The sequence below is a fragment of the Eubalaena glacialis genome, chromosome 19, assembly GCF_028564815.1.
Source record: "Eubalaena glacialis isolate mEubGla1 chromosome 19, mEubGla1.1.hap2.+ XY, whole genome shotgun sequence".
NCBI classification, from domain to species: domain Eukaryota; kingdom Metazoa; phylum Chordata; class Mammalia; order Artiodactyla; family Balaenidae; genus Eubalaena; species Eubalaena glacialis.
Genome location: NC_083734.1, coordinates 37,549,902 through 37,566,594, shown reverse-complemented (window position 1 = coordinate 37,566,594; position 16,693 = coordinate 37,549,902). Strand labels below are relative to the sequence as shown.

General features: G+C 53.3%; 1 protein-coding gene across 4 annotated transcripts; it reads right to left on the bottom strand.

The window, feature by feature from the left end:
- Window positions 1-2,218: 2,218 nt before the first annotated feature.
- On the bottom strand, window positions 2,219-15,759 carry NFE2L1 (NFE2 like bZIP transcription factor 1). 4 transcript variants are annotated; one of them, XM_061176678.1, is made up of 6 exons: window positions 15,640-15,759; window positions 13,143-14,158; window positions 8,102-8,317; window positions 7,601-7,690; window positions 7,216-7,374; window positions 2,219-6,423 (listed from the first exon to the last, which is right to left on the bottom strand). In XM_061176678.1, the coding sequence occupies exons 2-6, from the start codon at window positions 13,650-13,652 to the stop codon at window positions 5,065-5,067; spliced, it is 2,334 nt and encodes a 777-aa protein (XP_061032661.1). In that variant the 5' UTR covers window positions 13,653-14,158; window positions 15,640-15,759; the 3' UTR covers window positions 2,219-5,064. The 4 variants fall into 4 exon arrangements, with proteins under 4 accessions (XP_061032661.1, XP_061032663.1, XP_061032662.1 ...); XM_061176680.1 differs by having other exon boundaries at window positions 8,102-8,284; XM_061176679.1 differs by lacking the exon at window positions 15,640-15,759 and adding an exon at window positions 15,235-15,332.
- Window positions 15,760-16,693: the final 934 nt, after the last annotated feature.

Below are 16,693 nucleotides of genomic sequence, written 5' to 3'. Positions count from 1 at the left end.
CATTAGGTTTACAATATAATGCTGACTAGTTTTTGTTGATATTAAATAGCTTGTGTTAATTCACCAGCAGGTTTGAGTCTGCATTCTGACTTTATTGGTTTGCATGTGATTTACCAAAGTACTACTTGTGATAGTACCAAAGCCACTGTTTACCCCACATGGATTTTTAAATCCTAGTTGACTTTGACCAATCCTGCCCTGTTTACTGTTTGCATAGTCACAGGTCAGGCTGGGCTACTTTGGGGCCTGGCTCTGGGACATGGGCCCACAGTTTCAGTTACTGCTTCAGCCCCTAGCTGAAGATTGGAAGGTTTATTAAGACAACTGAATTAGCCTCATTAAATTTGTGTTTAAAACAAAAGGCAGAGCCCCAACTCTTGGTCTTTTCTCCACCTCTCCCCAAGTGAACTAGGTTTTGCTTCCTTGGTTGAAACAGCATCTGGAATTAAGTAACAAATACTGTACAACCTATTCCATTCTGCAGTTAGACTGGAAAAGAACCAGCTTTAAGACTTTTATTGATATTTCTGCACACTCAAAAAGGAAGACGAGGATTTCTATCCAACTGATTTTGAAAACACACTTCTTCACAAAGGCCCATATTCTCACTCCACTGGAGACAACTTGTACACTAGATTCTGATTCTCAACTAATTCAGGCAGGCATGAACTTTCAAAGAAATCCTAGACAGAAAAAGGACCAGAACTCAAATCACGCGTTAAGCTTCACACGTATCCCCCGAGTCCCCACATACTCACTCTCTACTCTATAAAGTTTAGAACTAGACGGAAGGAGGATGACTGACCTCTGTGGGAGAAGTAAAAGTGAAAGAGGTTCTTGGTGCACTGACAAAATGACAAGTTGAAGGTCTATGGTTCCCTTTCACTTCCCAGATGGATCAGAAATAGGAAAACAAGGCTTAACCACTCATGATAATAATCAAACACATGGATTTTGCTAGAGAATGTCTACACTTGGTTGGGAAAATGACTTCCAGAGAGGCAGACACCAACCTGGTACCCATTTTTGTACATGGATAGTATCAAGGAAATGGGCTCTTGCTGGTAGTGCCCTAAAACTACATATTTAGTCTGAGTTTCTGAAGCTGTTGCCCTAGGTCAGTCCCTACTGGATGAGGTAGAACTACGGTGGTGGGGATGTTCTTTTTTCTGTGAGGCACTTGTTTTCCAGCTATGTGCCAAACAGATCTGAAGAGCAGCAAGGTCTGGTGTAGCTGTGCGTGGTCAAAGCAGGGATGAAGGCAGCCTGAGGAAGGCAGGACTCCATGGAAAGTACCTCCTCATTCACTGGCTGTTTTTAATTGCTGTTCAGCTTTCCTTAGGAAGGGCGAGGAGTCAGCCGTGGAGGCCAGGTCTTGATGACACTGAGTATGTCTCTAGATATCTATTTTCCCTCAGTTCTATATTTTTTCTATTTTTACTGATTCTGAAATAGCCCTGGCTTCACTGGTGAGATCGTGTGTGGGGCAGAGATTGAAACAGTGGATCTGGGACTTCCCTGGCGGTCCAGTGGTTAGGACTCTGCGCTTCCACTGCAGGGGGCACGGGTTCGATCCCTGGTCAGGGAACTAAGATCCCACAGGCCATGTGGTGCAGCCTTAAGAAAAAAACCACAATGGATCTACTTCCGTCACCTTACATGATTTAAAATGTGTGGGAAAATCAGTTTGAATGATGCCTAGGACTAAAGTCAAGACAAAGCAAGCCTTCGACCCCTACCCAACCACGTCACCCAGAAGTTTGGTCTTGAGGTCTGCTCATCTCCCTGCGAAATCTAGGACCTCGTCTCACTTCCTGTCTCAGGTGTAGCAGCCTTCACAGTCCTTACTTGAGTTCTCATATCTTCTTCCTGCCAGAAAAAGCCTTGAAGCTGGAACACCCACTCCACCTGCCAACAGCAAAAAGAGGTCAGCCCCACAGCAGTGCTGACCAACTTGGCCCAAAGCCCCAGCTAATCAGCAAGCTCCCAGACACAACTGTACATCTCTCCATAAGGGGACATGGGGGAAGGGAGTGACCAAAACACACTTTCTCAGACCAGAGGCAACACTAGCAAAGGGGGAGGTGAGAGGACTTTTTCTTAAAATCTTTTAAAATCTGTTTGAAAAGTTGCAAAACAAGATAAAAGTTATAGCCTAATTGTGTACTAAACAAAAATACATATACACATTTCTAGAAAGTATACGAAAACATTACTCTGAATTTTACTTGTCAGTTTTCTGTATTTCTTTATCAGGATAAATTAAGTTTTTCTGACTTAATTTTTAGCCTTTTTTTTTTTTTAAGAATCTTCATTTTATTTGGCTTACAGTCATAAGTTAATTACTAATTAGGAAAGAGCTCTTGTTTGATAAGACCAACGCCTTCCAACTAGATGGGGGGCAAAAGCCATTGTAAATTGAAACAAAAAAGAACTCAGTGTTATTCCCAGAATTCTATTCACCCCATAGGATAAACTCTAGTAGCATCATTAAAGGACTGGGCTAAGCCAGGTCACACAGCGGTACATGGGGAGTTCAAGATCACAGGTTTCATGAGGAGGATCACAGCTTCCAGTCCTAAACTTCATCTGGTAATCTCACAGACACTGTCAGGTGGGCATTCATTACTTGGACATTTGTTAAGTACCTACCCCTAGATGCGCATGTGGCTGTTCCAGCAACCATCCGGTACCCTAAAGCATTCAACTCTTCACAGGCTTTTTGTATTATTTTGAGGGAGAACAGATTCTGGTCACCTCAGCTGGAGAGCTTTCAAATGCCTTAAACCCTGGGGTCTAGCTTTCTGTTCTCTGGTTCCGTGGCCCTGCTGTTATAGTGAAGTCCTTGGCATGTGCTGGTCCTGTAGATCTTTTGGGTTTCTGCCATCACCGTCGTCACTGTGACTACGCTCCAAAGCTCTGCACCCCGTTGGTAGGTGGGGCCACCAGAGAAATAACAGCACAATCAATATTAAAAATGCAGTCTGCCACAGGAAGACAGGTAAGGAGCTGGGCCAGGTGACAACACCCACCTAGCCTAGCCCTAGGAGAAAGGCCAAAAAGGATTCTGAATCCTTCCTCTAAAAGGATTCAGCTGGCAAACCCTACAAAAAGGCACATAACACCTGTTCGGAAGCTTTAATACAGTATTTAAGACTTTTGTCTTTCTAAATTCTTCATTGTCAACCTCTGCTGCTCTCCACCCACTTCCCCCCCAAGAGCTCTGCCTTAGCCACACAATGGCCAGTCCTCTCCTCATGGGGCCCGTTTCCTTTACTCTCTATTTAAATTCAAAATAGGGAAAAATTGCACTTGAGAATAAATCATCCATTTTATTTTATTTTATTTTGTCATGTGCTCACAGCATCTCTCTCTCCTCTCCCTGGCAGGTCACAGAGATAAATTAAAAATAAAATCTACAAGGAAAATAATTTATAAAAGCACTTCCCAGGTTCGTGCCTTCTATCCGTACTGCTCAGTTAGAATGCCTCCCCACCTAAGCGGGGAGGAGAATCAGTGCTTCCCCCCTTCAACTCATTCCTGCTAGCCCGGGGCAGACAATGCTCCAGACCCAGGCCGAGGTGGGGACAGCAGTGGCAACAGTTAGAGACACTGTGGTCCTGGAACCACCCGGCCACCTTGGCGCTCCCCCTCTCTGCCTCCCCCAGGCAGTCCTCCAGGAGCCCTTGCTAAACTGGGGGTGTGGAGAAGCTGCCTGTGGCCAAGAGCCTGAGGGAGGGGTACCCTCAGCCCCCGTTACATGCACTTCTCATTCTCCTAGAAAGAAACCCAAAAAAGACAGACAGAGACCTCGGGACAGAGGAGAAAAATCCCAAGTGTTCACACGGTTACACGGAGTCTTTATGGCAAAGAGAACATTTAGCAGCTTCGAATATTGGTATCTCCTGTTTACTCAACACAAGCATTCTAGACCCTATAAGTGAAACAGGGCTCAAGCCCTAAAAAAATCAAAGCGCAAGAAACTCTAAGAGGACTAGTTTTTGTTGTTGCTGCTGGGTTTTGTAGTTTTTTGTCTTTCCAGTGACAAAGCCCAGTTGTTGGTAGGGGAGGCCTGAGGGAAGGGTCATTCCCCAGTGTTGTGCTGAATACTGCCTGGCTTCTCCACACCATCCCCCTGCCGCAGAGCAGCTCCCAGGAGGCTGCAGGCCCAGCCCTGTGGGCACTGCCGGCACCCCAGCTCCAGAAGAGCTCCAGGCAGCCGGTGAGGGGCGGGGGCGCACGGGTGGGAAGAGAACAGCATTCGCATGCAGGCTCTGATGGAGATGTGGGAGCCTCAGCTCAGGGGTGACTGGGCACAGAGGAAGATGTATGGCAGGGCAGTGAGTGACATGCTTGGTGTTGGGGCTGCTGCAACATGAGGCCTCACGACCCCTGCCTGTTGACTCTACCCTTTGATCCTAACCCTCCAAGCCAGTGTCGGGTCCCAGGGGCTCCCCTATGATGGAAACCTCACAGGAGGTATCATCCAAGAGCTCCCCTTCAGGGATGCCAAAGTGCAGGAGCAGGAAGAGTTCACAGGCCCCTCCCAGAACCTACTCCGTGTTCCACCCCTCCCCTAGGTTGAAGTGGGGTTTACTCACACCAGTGATCTAGTCCCCTCTAAAACCTGCTGCCTGGAATCCTGGCCAGAGCCAACTTAACCTGCCCTCTGATTTTCTTCCCGCTTTGATTTTTCTGGGTTTTTTGTTTTCCTTCCTTCCTTCCAGGAATGAGACTTTCTAGTACTTTCCTCTCCTCTCGCAAGTCCCTTACTTTCCCTTTTTCGGCCTCCAGCAATGCCAGCACCACCCTTCCCTCAAAGGAAAGGGGTAGAGGTGAGGACCCTGTCCACCCAAACGGTCTGGCCACTTCCACCCCCCTCAGTGGGGGAAGCTGAGCCAGACAGCGCCTGCGCCTGCCTCTTCCTGTCCACTGACCCGCAGTCATCCCATCTGAGATCTATTGGATAAGAAGGCATTAAAGTCCCCGCTGTAGGTCCAGGTCCAGGCCCAGCCCTTCTCCAGTTTCCATCTCGGTGAGCGTCAACCCCCTTCCTCCCCAGGCTCACTTTCTCCGGTCCTTCGGCTTCCTCTCCTGCCGCCGGGCCTGCTGGTCAGCCAAGGTGCGGGGAATGAGGAGGACACTGCCATCCCCGGCATACTGCAGCGCATACTGACTGGGCGAGTAGGGCCGCCCGTTCTCATCCCGCAGCCGCCCAAACACTTCCTGGTACAAGCTCTGGACCTTCTGCTTCATCTGCCGCAGGGACCGGAGGAACTCCACCTTCTCCCGCAGCAGCCGGGCTTTATCGCGCTGCAGGTCCTCCACATCCCGCTCCAGGTTCAGGATGGTGTCCAGCTTGCGCTTGCGGCAGTTCTGCGCCGCCATCTTGTTCTTGCCACGGCGCCGGATGTCACGGATGAGGCTCAGCTGGGCCTCGCTCAGCTGGTACTTGGACAGCAGCTCGTTGAACTCCTCCACAGGCAGGTTGATGATCTTGTCGTTGGTGAAGGGGATCTTCATGGCTCGGGCTCGATGCTCATCCCGGCTCATCTGTTTGTCCAGGAAGTCAGCCTGCTTCTCCTTGCTGCCCTTCTTGAGGGTGCTGGGTGGTGGCAGGTCAGCGGAGTCGAGGGCACTGGGTGCCATGTTGTATGTGTGGTTGTGGCCCACGTGCTCCAAATAGGGCAGGCAGGAGAGCTGAGCTGGGTCCTGGTAGCTCATGCGGCAGAACTTGGAATACTCGGGCTGGTAGCCCACAGCGCCCTCAGCCTCTTCCAGATCCAAGGTCTCAGAGTCAGAACTGTAGCCAACTGCACCTTCCTCAGAAAAGGAGGAAGAGGCTGAGGAAGAAGCAGAGGAAGAAGAAGAGGAAGAGGAGGAGGAGGAGGAGGAGGAGGAAGAAGAACTACCTTCAGAGCTGCTCAGGGAGGAAGGGCTATGGCTGGAGTCCAAGGAGAGGCCTGAGTCAGAGTCAAATTCCTCTTCGAGCTGGGAGGCCTGCACGGGGTTAAAGCCTTCTTCAATGGCCAGGTCCATCAGGCTGATCTCATCTAGCATGGCTTCATCTAACAGACCCCCGAGTGGGTCAGGCAGCTCAGGGCCTGCTGTGTCGTTGGCTGTGCCATTCAGCTGGGGTGGAAAGAAGAGCCCTGCCAGGTTGGTGGAACCAAAGGTGGAGTTGAGGCTGGTGGAATTGCTGGGGACCAGCGGGAGCAGCGTGGAGCTGCCGGCCACAGGCAGGCTCTCCACCTCAGGGCTGAAGAGTGAGAAGTCCTGGCTGCAGCCCCCCAGGGACGCCTGATGCAGGCTGACATTCTGATTGATGGGAGTGTTGGGGGCAAGGCTGTAGTTGGTGCTCAGTGGGTCTCCTGGAGGGGCATCGTACAGGATTTCACTTGTTGATGTGTTCACTTCCATGGCCTGGGAGGGGAGAAGAGCATCACCGTTCACTTAGCGCAGACTCCATCCCCAGGTGTGGCTGGGGGCTCACGACAGCAGGCACCCAACATAGGCACAGCTGCATGGGTGTAAAGGCAAGAGACAGGAAACCACAGCCCACAGCATCAGCTCCTGGCCCCGCTTGATCCATCATGCCTGGCAGAGACAGGTTCCTCCCTGTGGACTCCACCCCAAGGCAGGAGTGATCAGCTCCAGGTCATGTTTGGCCCAGACTCCCCCATCACGGAGGAGAGAAAAAAAGCACCTAACACTGCAAAATCAGCACAGTGAAAAGTACACCCAGCCTTGGAGTAAGAAAGCCTAGCTGCACCACTTGCTGTAAGACCAGGAGCATTTCACTCAGTCTCTCTTTGAGGTTCAGTGTCCTCACGTTTAAAATAATAAAGGGCTGACTAAATGATCGTGAGGGCCAAGTGAGATGATGATGGCTGTAAAGCACTACAAAAATGTCAGCTTTTATTAATGCTAAACCTAGGAAACACCCAGCCAAGTGATTATCTGCCTGAAGGGAAAGAAGGAAGCGCACCTAGGAGCCAGGCCTGCTTTAGAAGCCTCAGCCCCGGGGCTTTAACCCAAACCCCAATCCTGACTCCACCACCTACTGACACATGGACAGTTACCTCTCAGTGTCCCCACTTTCCTATGGATCAGAAAGGTGTTACTCTCTCTTTTCCCAGAAGTGGAAAAGCAACTGAGTATGAAGACACCCCACACAAAGTCCGATAGGTTTGTGCCTGGTTCTGATAATCCTACCTGCATTTCCATGATGGACATGAGATCTTGCCACTGCTGTTCCAAATCAAATGGAGACTCTGTCCCCGTCAGGAGAGGAGACAAAAGATTGTTTTGAAGACCTGGGGGCTCACTCTCACTAGGCACTGCTTCTGTTATGCTGGAAATGTCTGCTGGAAACTAGGGCAAAACACAGAGGGTTTAACAGGGGAGGAGGAAAGACCACCTTCTGCTTTCCTCCCCGAGACTACCACCTGAGGTTCTGTTCCTTCCTTCCTCTGAATTCACCCCCAGCAGCCAGGACAAGGCCAACACCAAAAGCCGGCCCCTCAGGCAGCCACAGAGAGACACACTGTGTGCAGGCTGCCCTGCTGACTCAGTGTGCTCTCCCTGGAGTCCTGCTCACCTCAGCATTCTCCCCAAAGGGGCAGGTGGCCTCCAGCAGCCTAAGGCACTCTTCCAGGGACAGGGCTGTCTGGTCCTCCCCACCAGGCACCTGTGGCAACAGCAACTGTTAAGTCTGACTGACCCGGGCCTTGGCTGCCTGTGGGCCGAAGCCCCTTCCCCAGCCTTTCCAAGGGGAAGCTTGAAGGAGGCGCTGCATGGTTGCAGGCCTACACTCTCCCTCCGTTCCCAGGCTGTCGGCTGGCCCTGAGTCCCAAACTCCAGGGGAGAAGAGAGTGGGGGGTTCTGACGCAAGCAGAAAGCCGCTAGGTGCTCTGCCTTCCGTGTGCTGTTCGTTACCAAGGCGTGGCCCCTCCGCTGCGGCTGCTCTTCTACTCCCGCTTCCTCAGCCACCACTGTGACTTAGAGACCCCAACCCGAGATATACATTCAGGCCCATCCCACAGACACAACCTGCCTTCTCTAAAGAGAAGTTTCTAGAAGTGGGCAGAGGCAGGAGTACCTGTGCAGGGAAGCTCTCCCCAGTCTCTCCATCCACTAGCAGGTTTCGTGCCAGAGCTTCTGCACCCTCGCCTGGCCAGGTGTCCTCCTGCTCTGCTCCATCTCGCAGTTCCTTATCCACATCCTGCTCCTTCTGGCGATGACTGTAGTCAAAAATCTCACGCCCAGCCCCCAGGTCAATATCCTGTCGCCAAAGGATGTCAATCAGATCTATGTCCTGAAAGACAGAGCACCTTGACTTTAGCTCTGGGGTCCAGGGGCCCCTCCCTGTCCTGCCCCTCAGAGGTTCCTCCTAGCATCACCCCAACTACTCCCGGGTGGGGCCTCTCCCAATCTACACCTGCCAGACTCTACCCCCTGTCCCCTCCATACCAGCACAGCTTCATTCATCCATTTCCAGACACCAGCCTCCAAAAAAAAAAAAAAGAGCTAGCGAAAACCACTAGCACAACCATCACCATACCGGTCTGCAGGCTTAGGATCTGGACCAGAGGCACAGCCAGGCCAAAAGGCAGGGCCATCTTACCACTACTTAAGAAGGAAGGGGAAAGCAGGAGACACTTCTCATTTCGGGAATGGGAATCCCTTAAAACTTGGTTTGTAGAAAGCCGGCCATGGCAAGCAAGAGTGAACTGTCAAGCAAAATTGCTTCGCAGTGGCCAGCCTTGCATCAGCCTGTGGTGCCATTTCATTTGCATAAAGGGGTGGGGTGGACTGGAGAGGAAAATCCCTGCATTTGCAACCACCTGATGCAACCAATGACAACGACAGGCTATCCAGCCCTTCCTACAGCCGTTCCCCCTTCCCTGGATGAGGCAGGAGTACGGCTGAACACCCACAATTCTCAGTCCAGGCTCACCTCAAGATCCATCCCTGCCAGAATAGAATGCCCACTTTCAGCTGATCCTAGCAAGCTGCCTCAATCCCCGGAGAGCCTCAGGCAGTCAGATGATCCTCACTGGACACCCCACCCCTGCCAAGGCCAGCCCCACGGTGTCCCCACAAACCAGTGCTCTCACTCCCTTACCACACCCCAGGACTCACTGACTCCCATCAGTCAACCCACTCAAGGACATAGCCCCCATCACTGCCCAGCCACAACTGCCGCCTCAGGCACCAAAATGCCTCCCTCTCACTCTACGCTGGCGGCTCCCGATTAGTTCCTGCTCCAACTGCCACCCCCACTGCCACCAGCGTACAACCCCAATAAATATGAGACGTTCAGGTTTCCTATACATGCCGCCCCCTGCGGTTGAAGAAACCCTAAACTGTTGCCTTCCAGTCAGAGATTAAAAAACAGATACTTTCCAGAAAGCAGTATCCTTATCTTAGACCCACCTCCCTAGCTCTGACCAGGTATCCCTCTCCCACAGTAAGCCTCCCTGATCCTAAGACCTCCCAGGTGTACCTCTCCCTGCAGTCTCCCCACATATACCAACCTGAACAGAAGCCCTGGACCCAGGAGCAGAGGGGGGCTGGGTCACCCGGTGACCAGCCACCAAAGAGTTAAGGGGCCGGCTCCCTTTGGAATGGCCCCCACCACTGTGAGAGCTGCGGTCCAGGCGGGTCATGGTCTGCGAGATGAGCCCCAGGGCAGCTGGTGCTGGGCAGCCGGACAGGGGGCTCCAAGGAGCTCTTGGCTCGCAGGGAGCACACCAGGCTGGAAGGGTGGCCCCTTGCTAGCTCCGAGGGGCCCAAGGAGGGTGCCCCGCCCGTGCTGCTGCCTGGGCGGCCCAGCCCAGCCCCCTTCTTCCATCCTGGAGCAGCCCCCTCCCACCTCACAACCCCAGTTCCACTCAGGCGCCCGGCAGCCCCCACCCTGAGCTCACCGCAGAGGCTGCAGTGAGATGGGACTCCCACCCCATGCTCCGTGCTCAAGCTGCAGAGGAAAGCAAGCTCCCTCCTGGGCCTATCCTCCCGCTCCTCCCTCTCTCCCCCTCCCCACGCCCCCCAAACTTGTTACCTAGGCTGCAGCAAGGAGCCAATCCCCTCCCCCTCCCACCCCGCAGGTCACTGCTGAGGCTGCAGAGAGCCAATCCCCTCCCCCAGGTCAGCAGCTGGGCTGCGGAAAGAGCCAATCCCCTCCCACTGTCGTTACCTAGGCTGCGACGAGAGCCAATCTCCTCCCCCAAGTCTCCGCTGGAGATGCGGAAGGAGCCAATCCCCTCCCACCGCCTGTTACCTAGCTGCAGCCGGGAGCCAATCTCTGCACCAGGGCAGCTGGAGAAGCTGCCGCAAGGAACCAGCCCATCCCCGGGCCGCCTCCGTCTCCTCAAGGAGACGCACCCAGGGGCGGGCAGCCCCACCCAGCCCAGTCAGCCAGCCGGGGTGGCGCAGTGAGAGAGCCCTGGGGGGAAGGGGTGCCACTCTCCCTCCTGTCGCATCCTGCTTACCCAGCCCACTCAGGACTGGAACTCAGGACTGGGCAGACACTCCTCCCACAGCTTCTCCGGGAATCTAAGTTCTTCCCTGGAAGTGTAAGGAGTTTTCCCGTTCCTCAGGAGGGCTGTGGCCAGTCGTCCTCAAGCCCAAGGCTCAAAGCTAGGCTGGGCAGGAACCCAGTGCACCCAGATCCACTGGGAACCAGGGGCTTTGTCACCCTACAACAAGCCAGACAAGAGGAAGGGGGAAAGCCATCTGCACATATGCAGGAATGTCACAGTGCTGGCCAGGCCTAGCCCCAGGCAAGAGGAGGGAGACAGGAGCCTGAAAGCCAGCACTGAAGGAGACAGGTGCTCCGCAACGTCCTGGACACAAACATGTCCCCCCACCCCACCCCCCACTTTCTCTTTACCCCAGGCTTTGTTCAAGAGCAATCTCGGCCTGAGCCCCGGCTTCCATCTCTAAAGCAGGAAGAATGCCCCTGACAGAATCAGGGTCACAATTCTGGCTCCCATCCTCACTGCTGCTCCCCTTGAGCCTAAGGTCAGGTCAGGGACAGTATGTTCTCCTTGGTCGCAGAGTGCTCCTCCTCGCCTGCAGAGAGCTGTACACAGGCCACCCCCCGCTCTGGGCAGAGTGCCAACCTCGAGGGGAATCCTATCCCTGACAAGGGCCTGGGCTATAGCTGTCCATCGAATAGGCCTGGCAGCAGGGGAGTGCTGCCACCCCAGGGATAATACCAGCTCCAGCAGTGCCTGTCACATGCTCTGGACCTGGGTATTTTTATCCCTGAGTTGCTGAGGAAATAATGTTCTAGACACACAATAATCCTCCCTTCCCCCATACCCAGCCTGGGCCCCTAATGCTAACCCACCCCCAATCTCCAGAGGGAGCAGTGAAGGCCTGGGGTCAGGGAAAGCACAAACTTCATGAAGATCAAGAAATGGAGGCAACCAGGGTCAAAGTCCCATCCCATCCCATCCCACCCCAACCCATCCAATTACACTGAAAACATCCCATCCCACCCCATCCCAGGAGAGGTCCCTGCAAGAAGAGGAATGAAGCTATGCCTGGTGGGTTACCAGCAGCAGGGTTCCCAAGCCCAATTACATCCACCCCTTGAGGAGCTACTGTGGGTGGGATGATGGAAAAGGAGGCTGGGAGGCATACTTCTTCAGACCACTGTGCCAAGACTGGAGCCCAGTTGACGGGAAATAACAGAGGCAGCAGAAGAGAGGTGACACTGTAAGAATCTCAGAAAAGAGGCACTGCAAGGCAAGGAGTGCTCATGACTCCCATACTCAGGTAATTCTCGTCTCTCTCAAAAGTAGAGCCAATATGAGCCAGCTAAGCACAGAGCAACCCTGGCACTACTGACATCTGGGACCAGATCAATCTGTTATTTAGGGGCTGCCCTATGCTTTTTAGGAAGTTCAGCAGCATCCCATGCCTCTCTCCACTAGATGCCAATAGCACCTTCTCCAGTTGTGACAACCAAAACTGTCTCTAGACACTGCCACATGTTCCCTGATGGACAAAATCATCCCCAGTTGAGGACCACTGGCCCAGAGGAAGCCACATGATTTGACAGTCACTAACATTCAGAGAACCGAGCTCAGGAACAGGCTTCAACGCGGGATGGGAGGCAAAACCTGGTCTGACTGGTAGGCAGAAAGAGCCAAGTTCTACAGCATCTGTAAAACTTTTAACATACCTCCACACCCCGTCTTCCCAAACAATCCCCCCATGCACCCCCGCCTCAAGACTCAGCTCTGGAAAACCCAGCCCAGTGCAATCCAGCCTCCTCCTTCCCTAACGGCCAGCAACTGAACTGGATCTTTTTCCAAGCTCCTTAAGACTGAGTGGCAAGACAGGTCCAAACGCAGAGCTCAAAGCAGTCTTATCACATTGGTGGGGGAGGGGCAGCAGAAACCATTTAACATGGTTAGAGGCGACTGCATCACCTTCTGCCCAGAGCAGTGTGTCAGCCACTCCTCAGTTCAGACCTCTGACAGCTCAAAGCAAGCTGCCTTCAGCAGCAGAATGCAGTTTCTCTTCTAGTTCCCATCCCTCCCGTCCCTACTCGCTGCAGTGGGCCTTTAGCAAAGAATGGGAGCCTTGGCCCTCTCCTGGCCAAGAATAACTATCTAAATCTACCCCTTGGCTCAGACCCAGGAGAGGCGACTTATCAGGACCTTACCACCACAACAGGCCTGACCACAAAGGAGGAGAACTTCAGGATACGTATGTGTGTTTTGATGTGGGAGGAGGTACAAGGCAACAGTCCACAAAATATTTGTGTCTTAGCAACAAACATACACCGCATCAAAGCCCATCACAACATGACTCCCTCCCCCACCCCGGGCCTCCAGGAGTCATGTTGAAATCCAAGCAGTAAACACACAGGCATGTTCTAAGGACCTCCCACTGCCCTGACAGTTCATTTAGAGGTGGGTCAATGGTTCAACACAAGGAAATGCTCCCAACCCACAATCCTAGTCAGACAATCTAGCCCACTCCTATCCCAGAACAATGCCTGAGACCCCCTGGAACCTCTCTGGTTCTTTACAGGGCTTACTACTATTACTACACTCCTTCAGGACCAGCCCACCCCCCCAACCCCAGACCCTTCCCACCCTCCCCTCCACGTCGCCACTAACCTCTTTGGTTAAGTCTCCACTGACTGGAGGGGCTACAGCCCCCAAATCCTCCAAATCTTCACTGAATCCCTGCTCCGTTTCGCTTTCTCGCACCCCGTTGTCTGGGCCTGTCACATCCTGGAGACCACTGGAACTCTCGAGGGCGAGGCCCGAGCTGGGCTGGCTGCCAGAGACAGACCCCTCCGGATCCCGGTGGACCAGCCAGGCGTTAACCTCAGTGGTTGGCACCTGGAACCTGTCCAGGGCCCTCACCTGACTGAGGAGCCGCCGGGCAGTGAAGTAATTGTCCAGGTCTATGCTCTTGGGGTGGATACCGTAGCCATCCAAGGTATTCCTCAGGTTGTGGAACTGGGTCTGAGTATAGGCAGAACTGGGCCCCAGGATGATCTCCCGGAGCGGGGGGAGCTGCGAGGTCAGGTAAGTATCCACGTCCACCCGCACCCCGATCAAACTCAGCAGAATGGTGAACTGGAGGAGTCCTTCCGTTAAGTATTTCTTCAGAGAAAGCATTGCTGAAGGACCAGAATGTTTATGCTTTTTGGTTTTTAAATCTTCCAAAAGACAAATCAAGGCCACTGCTCTGCTGCTCCAGCCAGCAAGTTACCCTCCTCAGTGCCAAACCCTGTACCCCACCCTGGCAGAACACAGGGGCTGAGCTTCCTGACGGCCTCAGAGGAAAGCACACCCCTTGGAGCCAAGGCCACACTCCAGACCACATTCACTTTTCCCTTCTTGACACCTCACCTCCGAAAGTACAACTGTTTCCTAACCCAGTCCAGGCCCTCAGGGCCCACGTGACTTACTGTCTCCACAGTCCACATACAGTCACTTCCTCACTCACATTAGTTGTCCTCTCTGTAAATTTCACTGCAGGTTGTTCTCGGGAACAGCTGATGGATATTTTTTTTCCTTCTCTCTCCTAAGGTTTATTTCCTTTGGCTGGAGCTACAGGCCTTTTGTCTTGGGTCAGAGTGTCCCGCCTCCTCCACACTTACCAGGGGGGTTTCCAGAGAAACCTGAAATGGGAATCACAAAAGCAACAGGATAAGATTCCATAATTTTCATGCCATGACCAAGGCAGAGGTAGGAAACACATTAAAAGGCCATTTTTCTTTTTTATTTAAAAATAAATCAGTTATTATACTCCAAGAAAAACAAAACATGAAAACCTGTTACAGACAGAACAACTATGAGAGAAAGGTATTGCTCACAAGGGATCTCAGTTTCTGGATATTAATTCTGCAGTACCCTAAAAGGTAGCTCATTTTGGATAAGCAGATAATGCCCAGGGCATCCAAAATATTTTACACGTTGTCTGATTTACCAACCCTCCCCCCACCCCATACACACTACCCAGCTTCTATTTTTAGCGTGAGAAGTCCATTTCCTATCTTAAAAGAAAGTTTGTTTCTCATCTCTCAGGAGAAAACTGCCTACAATTCTTGTGCCTTCAAGTTCTAAAAAGGAGGGAGAGATATTAATGGGTGAAAGAGTAAAAGGACAAGAGAACAACCACATCATAGAAAAAAATAACGCCTTTTGTTTTCCCAACTTTAAAATCTAATTTCCCTTTCCTATCACTCTCACATTTTTTAAAAAATGGGGGTACTGACGAGATGGGGGGCCCTGAGGCAGGATTATTTGGTCCAGAATTTGAATAGGCAGGTTTTATTTTCATTCACGTGACCTTCTGATCCAAAGCAGAAGGATATGGCCAAGTCTTCAACCCAAATAGCCAAGTGCGGAGGGAGTAAAGCTGCCTTTCACTTTCTAGTCTCTACTTCTGAGCTTCCATTAACCTCATAAACCACGACATAGCTCTCTCCTGTTCACTGCTGTGACCCATCTACGAACTTCATCCTAACGGGAAAGAGGGATACACACACACACACACACACACACACACACGCCCTTATCTGGTTGGAGTAAACATAACTGCGACCCAGAATTCCTGCTTACACTACCCTCCAGTTCTCACGCAATTTACTACTAAAAACCTCCCAAGAGCCAATTAAGGTCGAGAAACCGGACAAGGTCCCTTAAAGATCGAGTAAGGCCAGGCCTGAGCCCGGTCCCACCCTGCCCCGGATACCCGAGTCCGGCTGGGACCAAGTCGCCATGCCGCTCCTGGCGCCTCGACTTCTAGCCTTCTGGGCAGCAGCGAACAAGTGCTACTTTCCTGGCCTTGACCCACCCTGACGGCCAAACCCCACCCCGCCCTCCGCCCTTATGGCCCCACCCCGCTCCCAAGCCCGGGCCTAACACCACGCCTTCTCAGGCCCTCAGCCCTCCCCAGTCCAACCCACCCCGGAGACGCTTTCTCCACGGCCTCTCGGCCCCTCCCTGCCAGGCCCAGGGCCCGGCCCCGACGCGAACTCTGCTCGGCCGCCCGCTCCCGCCTCCTGCCCCTCAGCTCCACCCCGCCGCCCTTCACCCCGTAAGCCTCGGCCCCGCGGCGCGGCGCCCCTCCCGTTAGGGAAAGAAATGTGCTTGATACCCTCTGCTGATCTCGGCGTCCGCCGCTGCCGCCACAGCAGGCGCTCAGCCCGAGGCCAGGCCTTGCCGCCGCCACCGCCGGCCGGCCTAGAGCTCGCCAGCCTCCGCTTCCCTCCCCGCCCCCTCCTTCTACCTCATACGGAAGCCCGCCCTCCGCGTCCTCCCCCAGAACACGTTTCTCCAATCAACGAGCGGAGACAGTGGCCGTCGCCGGATGTTGCTTTGATTGACAGCAGAGAGAACCCAATGGCTGAGTGTGCCTGCTTCTCCCCTTTACCGATTTCCCAAGACTGACACGGTCCACGGCCCAATGGGCATGTAGGCCCACCCCACGGCATGGGCCCACCAATAAAGTGGGGCGAAGGCCCTATCGCCCGGCGTTCGGGACCCTTCGGCCGTGCGCCCACCGCTCGCCGGCTGCAGGAGGTGTTACAGGCTGGGCACGGAGTGAAGTTAATAGGCTGAGCGCTTCCAGTGCATTCTTTGGCGAGGGTATAAGGGCTTAGGGCTAGGAATGGGAGGTGGTATCGCCGCCGGAGTGCGGGGTCCCCCTCTTGAGGGTTCCCACGGTGACTTGCAAAAGTCCAGTGAGACCTGAGATGCTGAGGTGGGGCACAGAGCATGTGTTTCGCGTGGTGGGGACGCTCGTGCCGCCATCTTGGGTGCTGGCAGCGGAAATCGCTCTCCCAGCTTCCGCTCCGTGCGGACTGCGCCTTGGGCCCCTTGCCGGCTGCGCGTTGGCCCCTTGCCAGTAAAGGATCCTTACGCCGCCTGTCCCAGGCAAACCCTGCGGACGGTTTGCCACGACGGTGGTGGGACGTTGGGGTTATGAGGGATGTGGCATAATTAGTTATTTTTGTCATAATACAAACACCTTCTCCTCTGTCTGTACCAACCCCCGCCACCCCATCCCCCTCCGCCCAGCCTCCCACGCAGGTTAGTTTTGCTTTTCAGGAACTTTCCTCAGTTTCTAGTGTTCTCCAGTCGCTTCTAGCCAACATCTTTGTGATTTCCAAACATTGGTTTACCTCCAGCATCACCTTGGGAAGTTGTTA

Bases quoted from the DNA above. Each gene is read 5' to 3' on its own strand.
- NFE2L1 (XM_061176678.1), bottom strand. From the start codon at position 13,652: ATGCTTTCTCTGAAGAAATACTTAACGGAAGGACTCCTCCAGTTCACC. The intron at 8,318-13,142 runs GTTAGTGGCGAC...TCTGTCTTTCAG, and splicing joins GTGGAGACTTAACCAAAGAG to GACATAGATCTGATTGACAT. The intron at 7,691-8,101 runs GTACTCCTGCCT...CTGTTGCCACAG, and splicing joins GGGAGAGCTTCCCTGCACAG to GTGCCTGGTGGGGAGGACCA.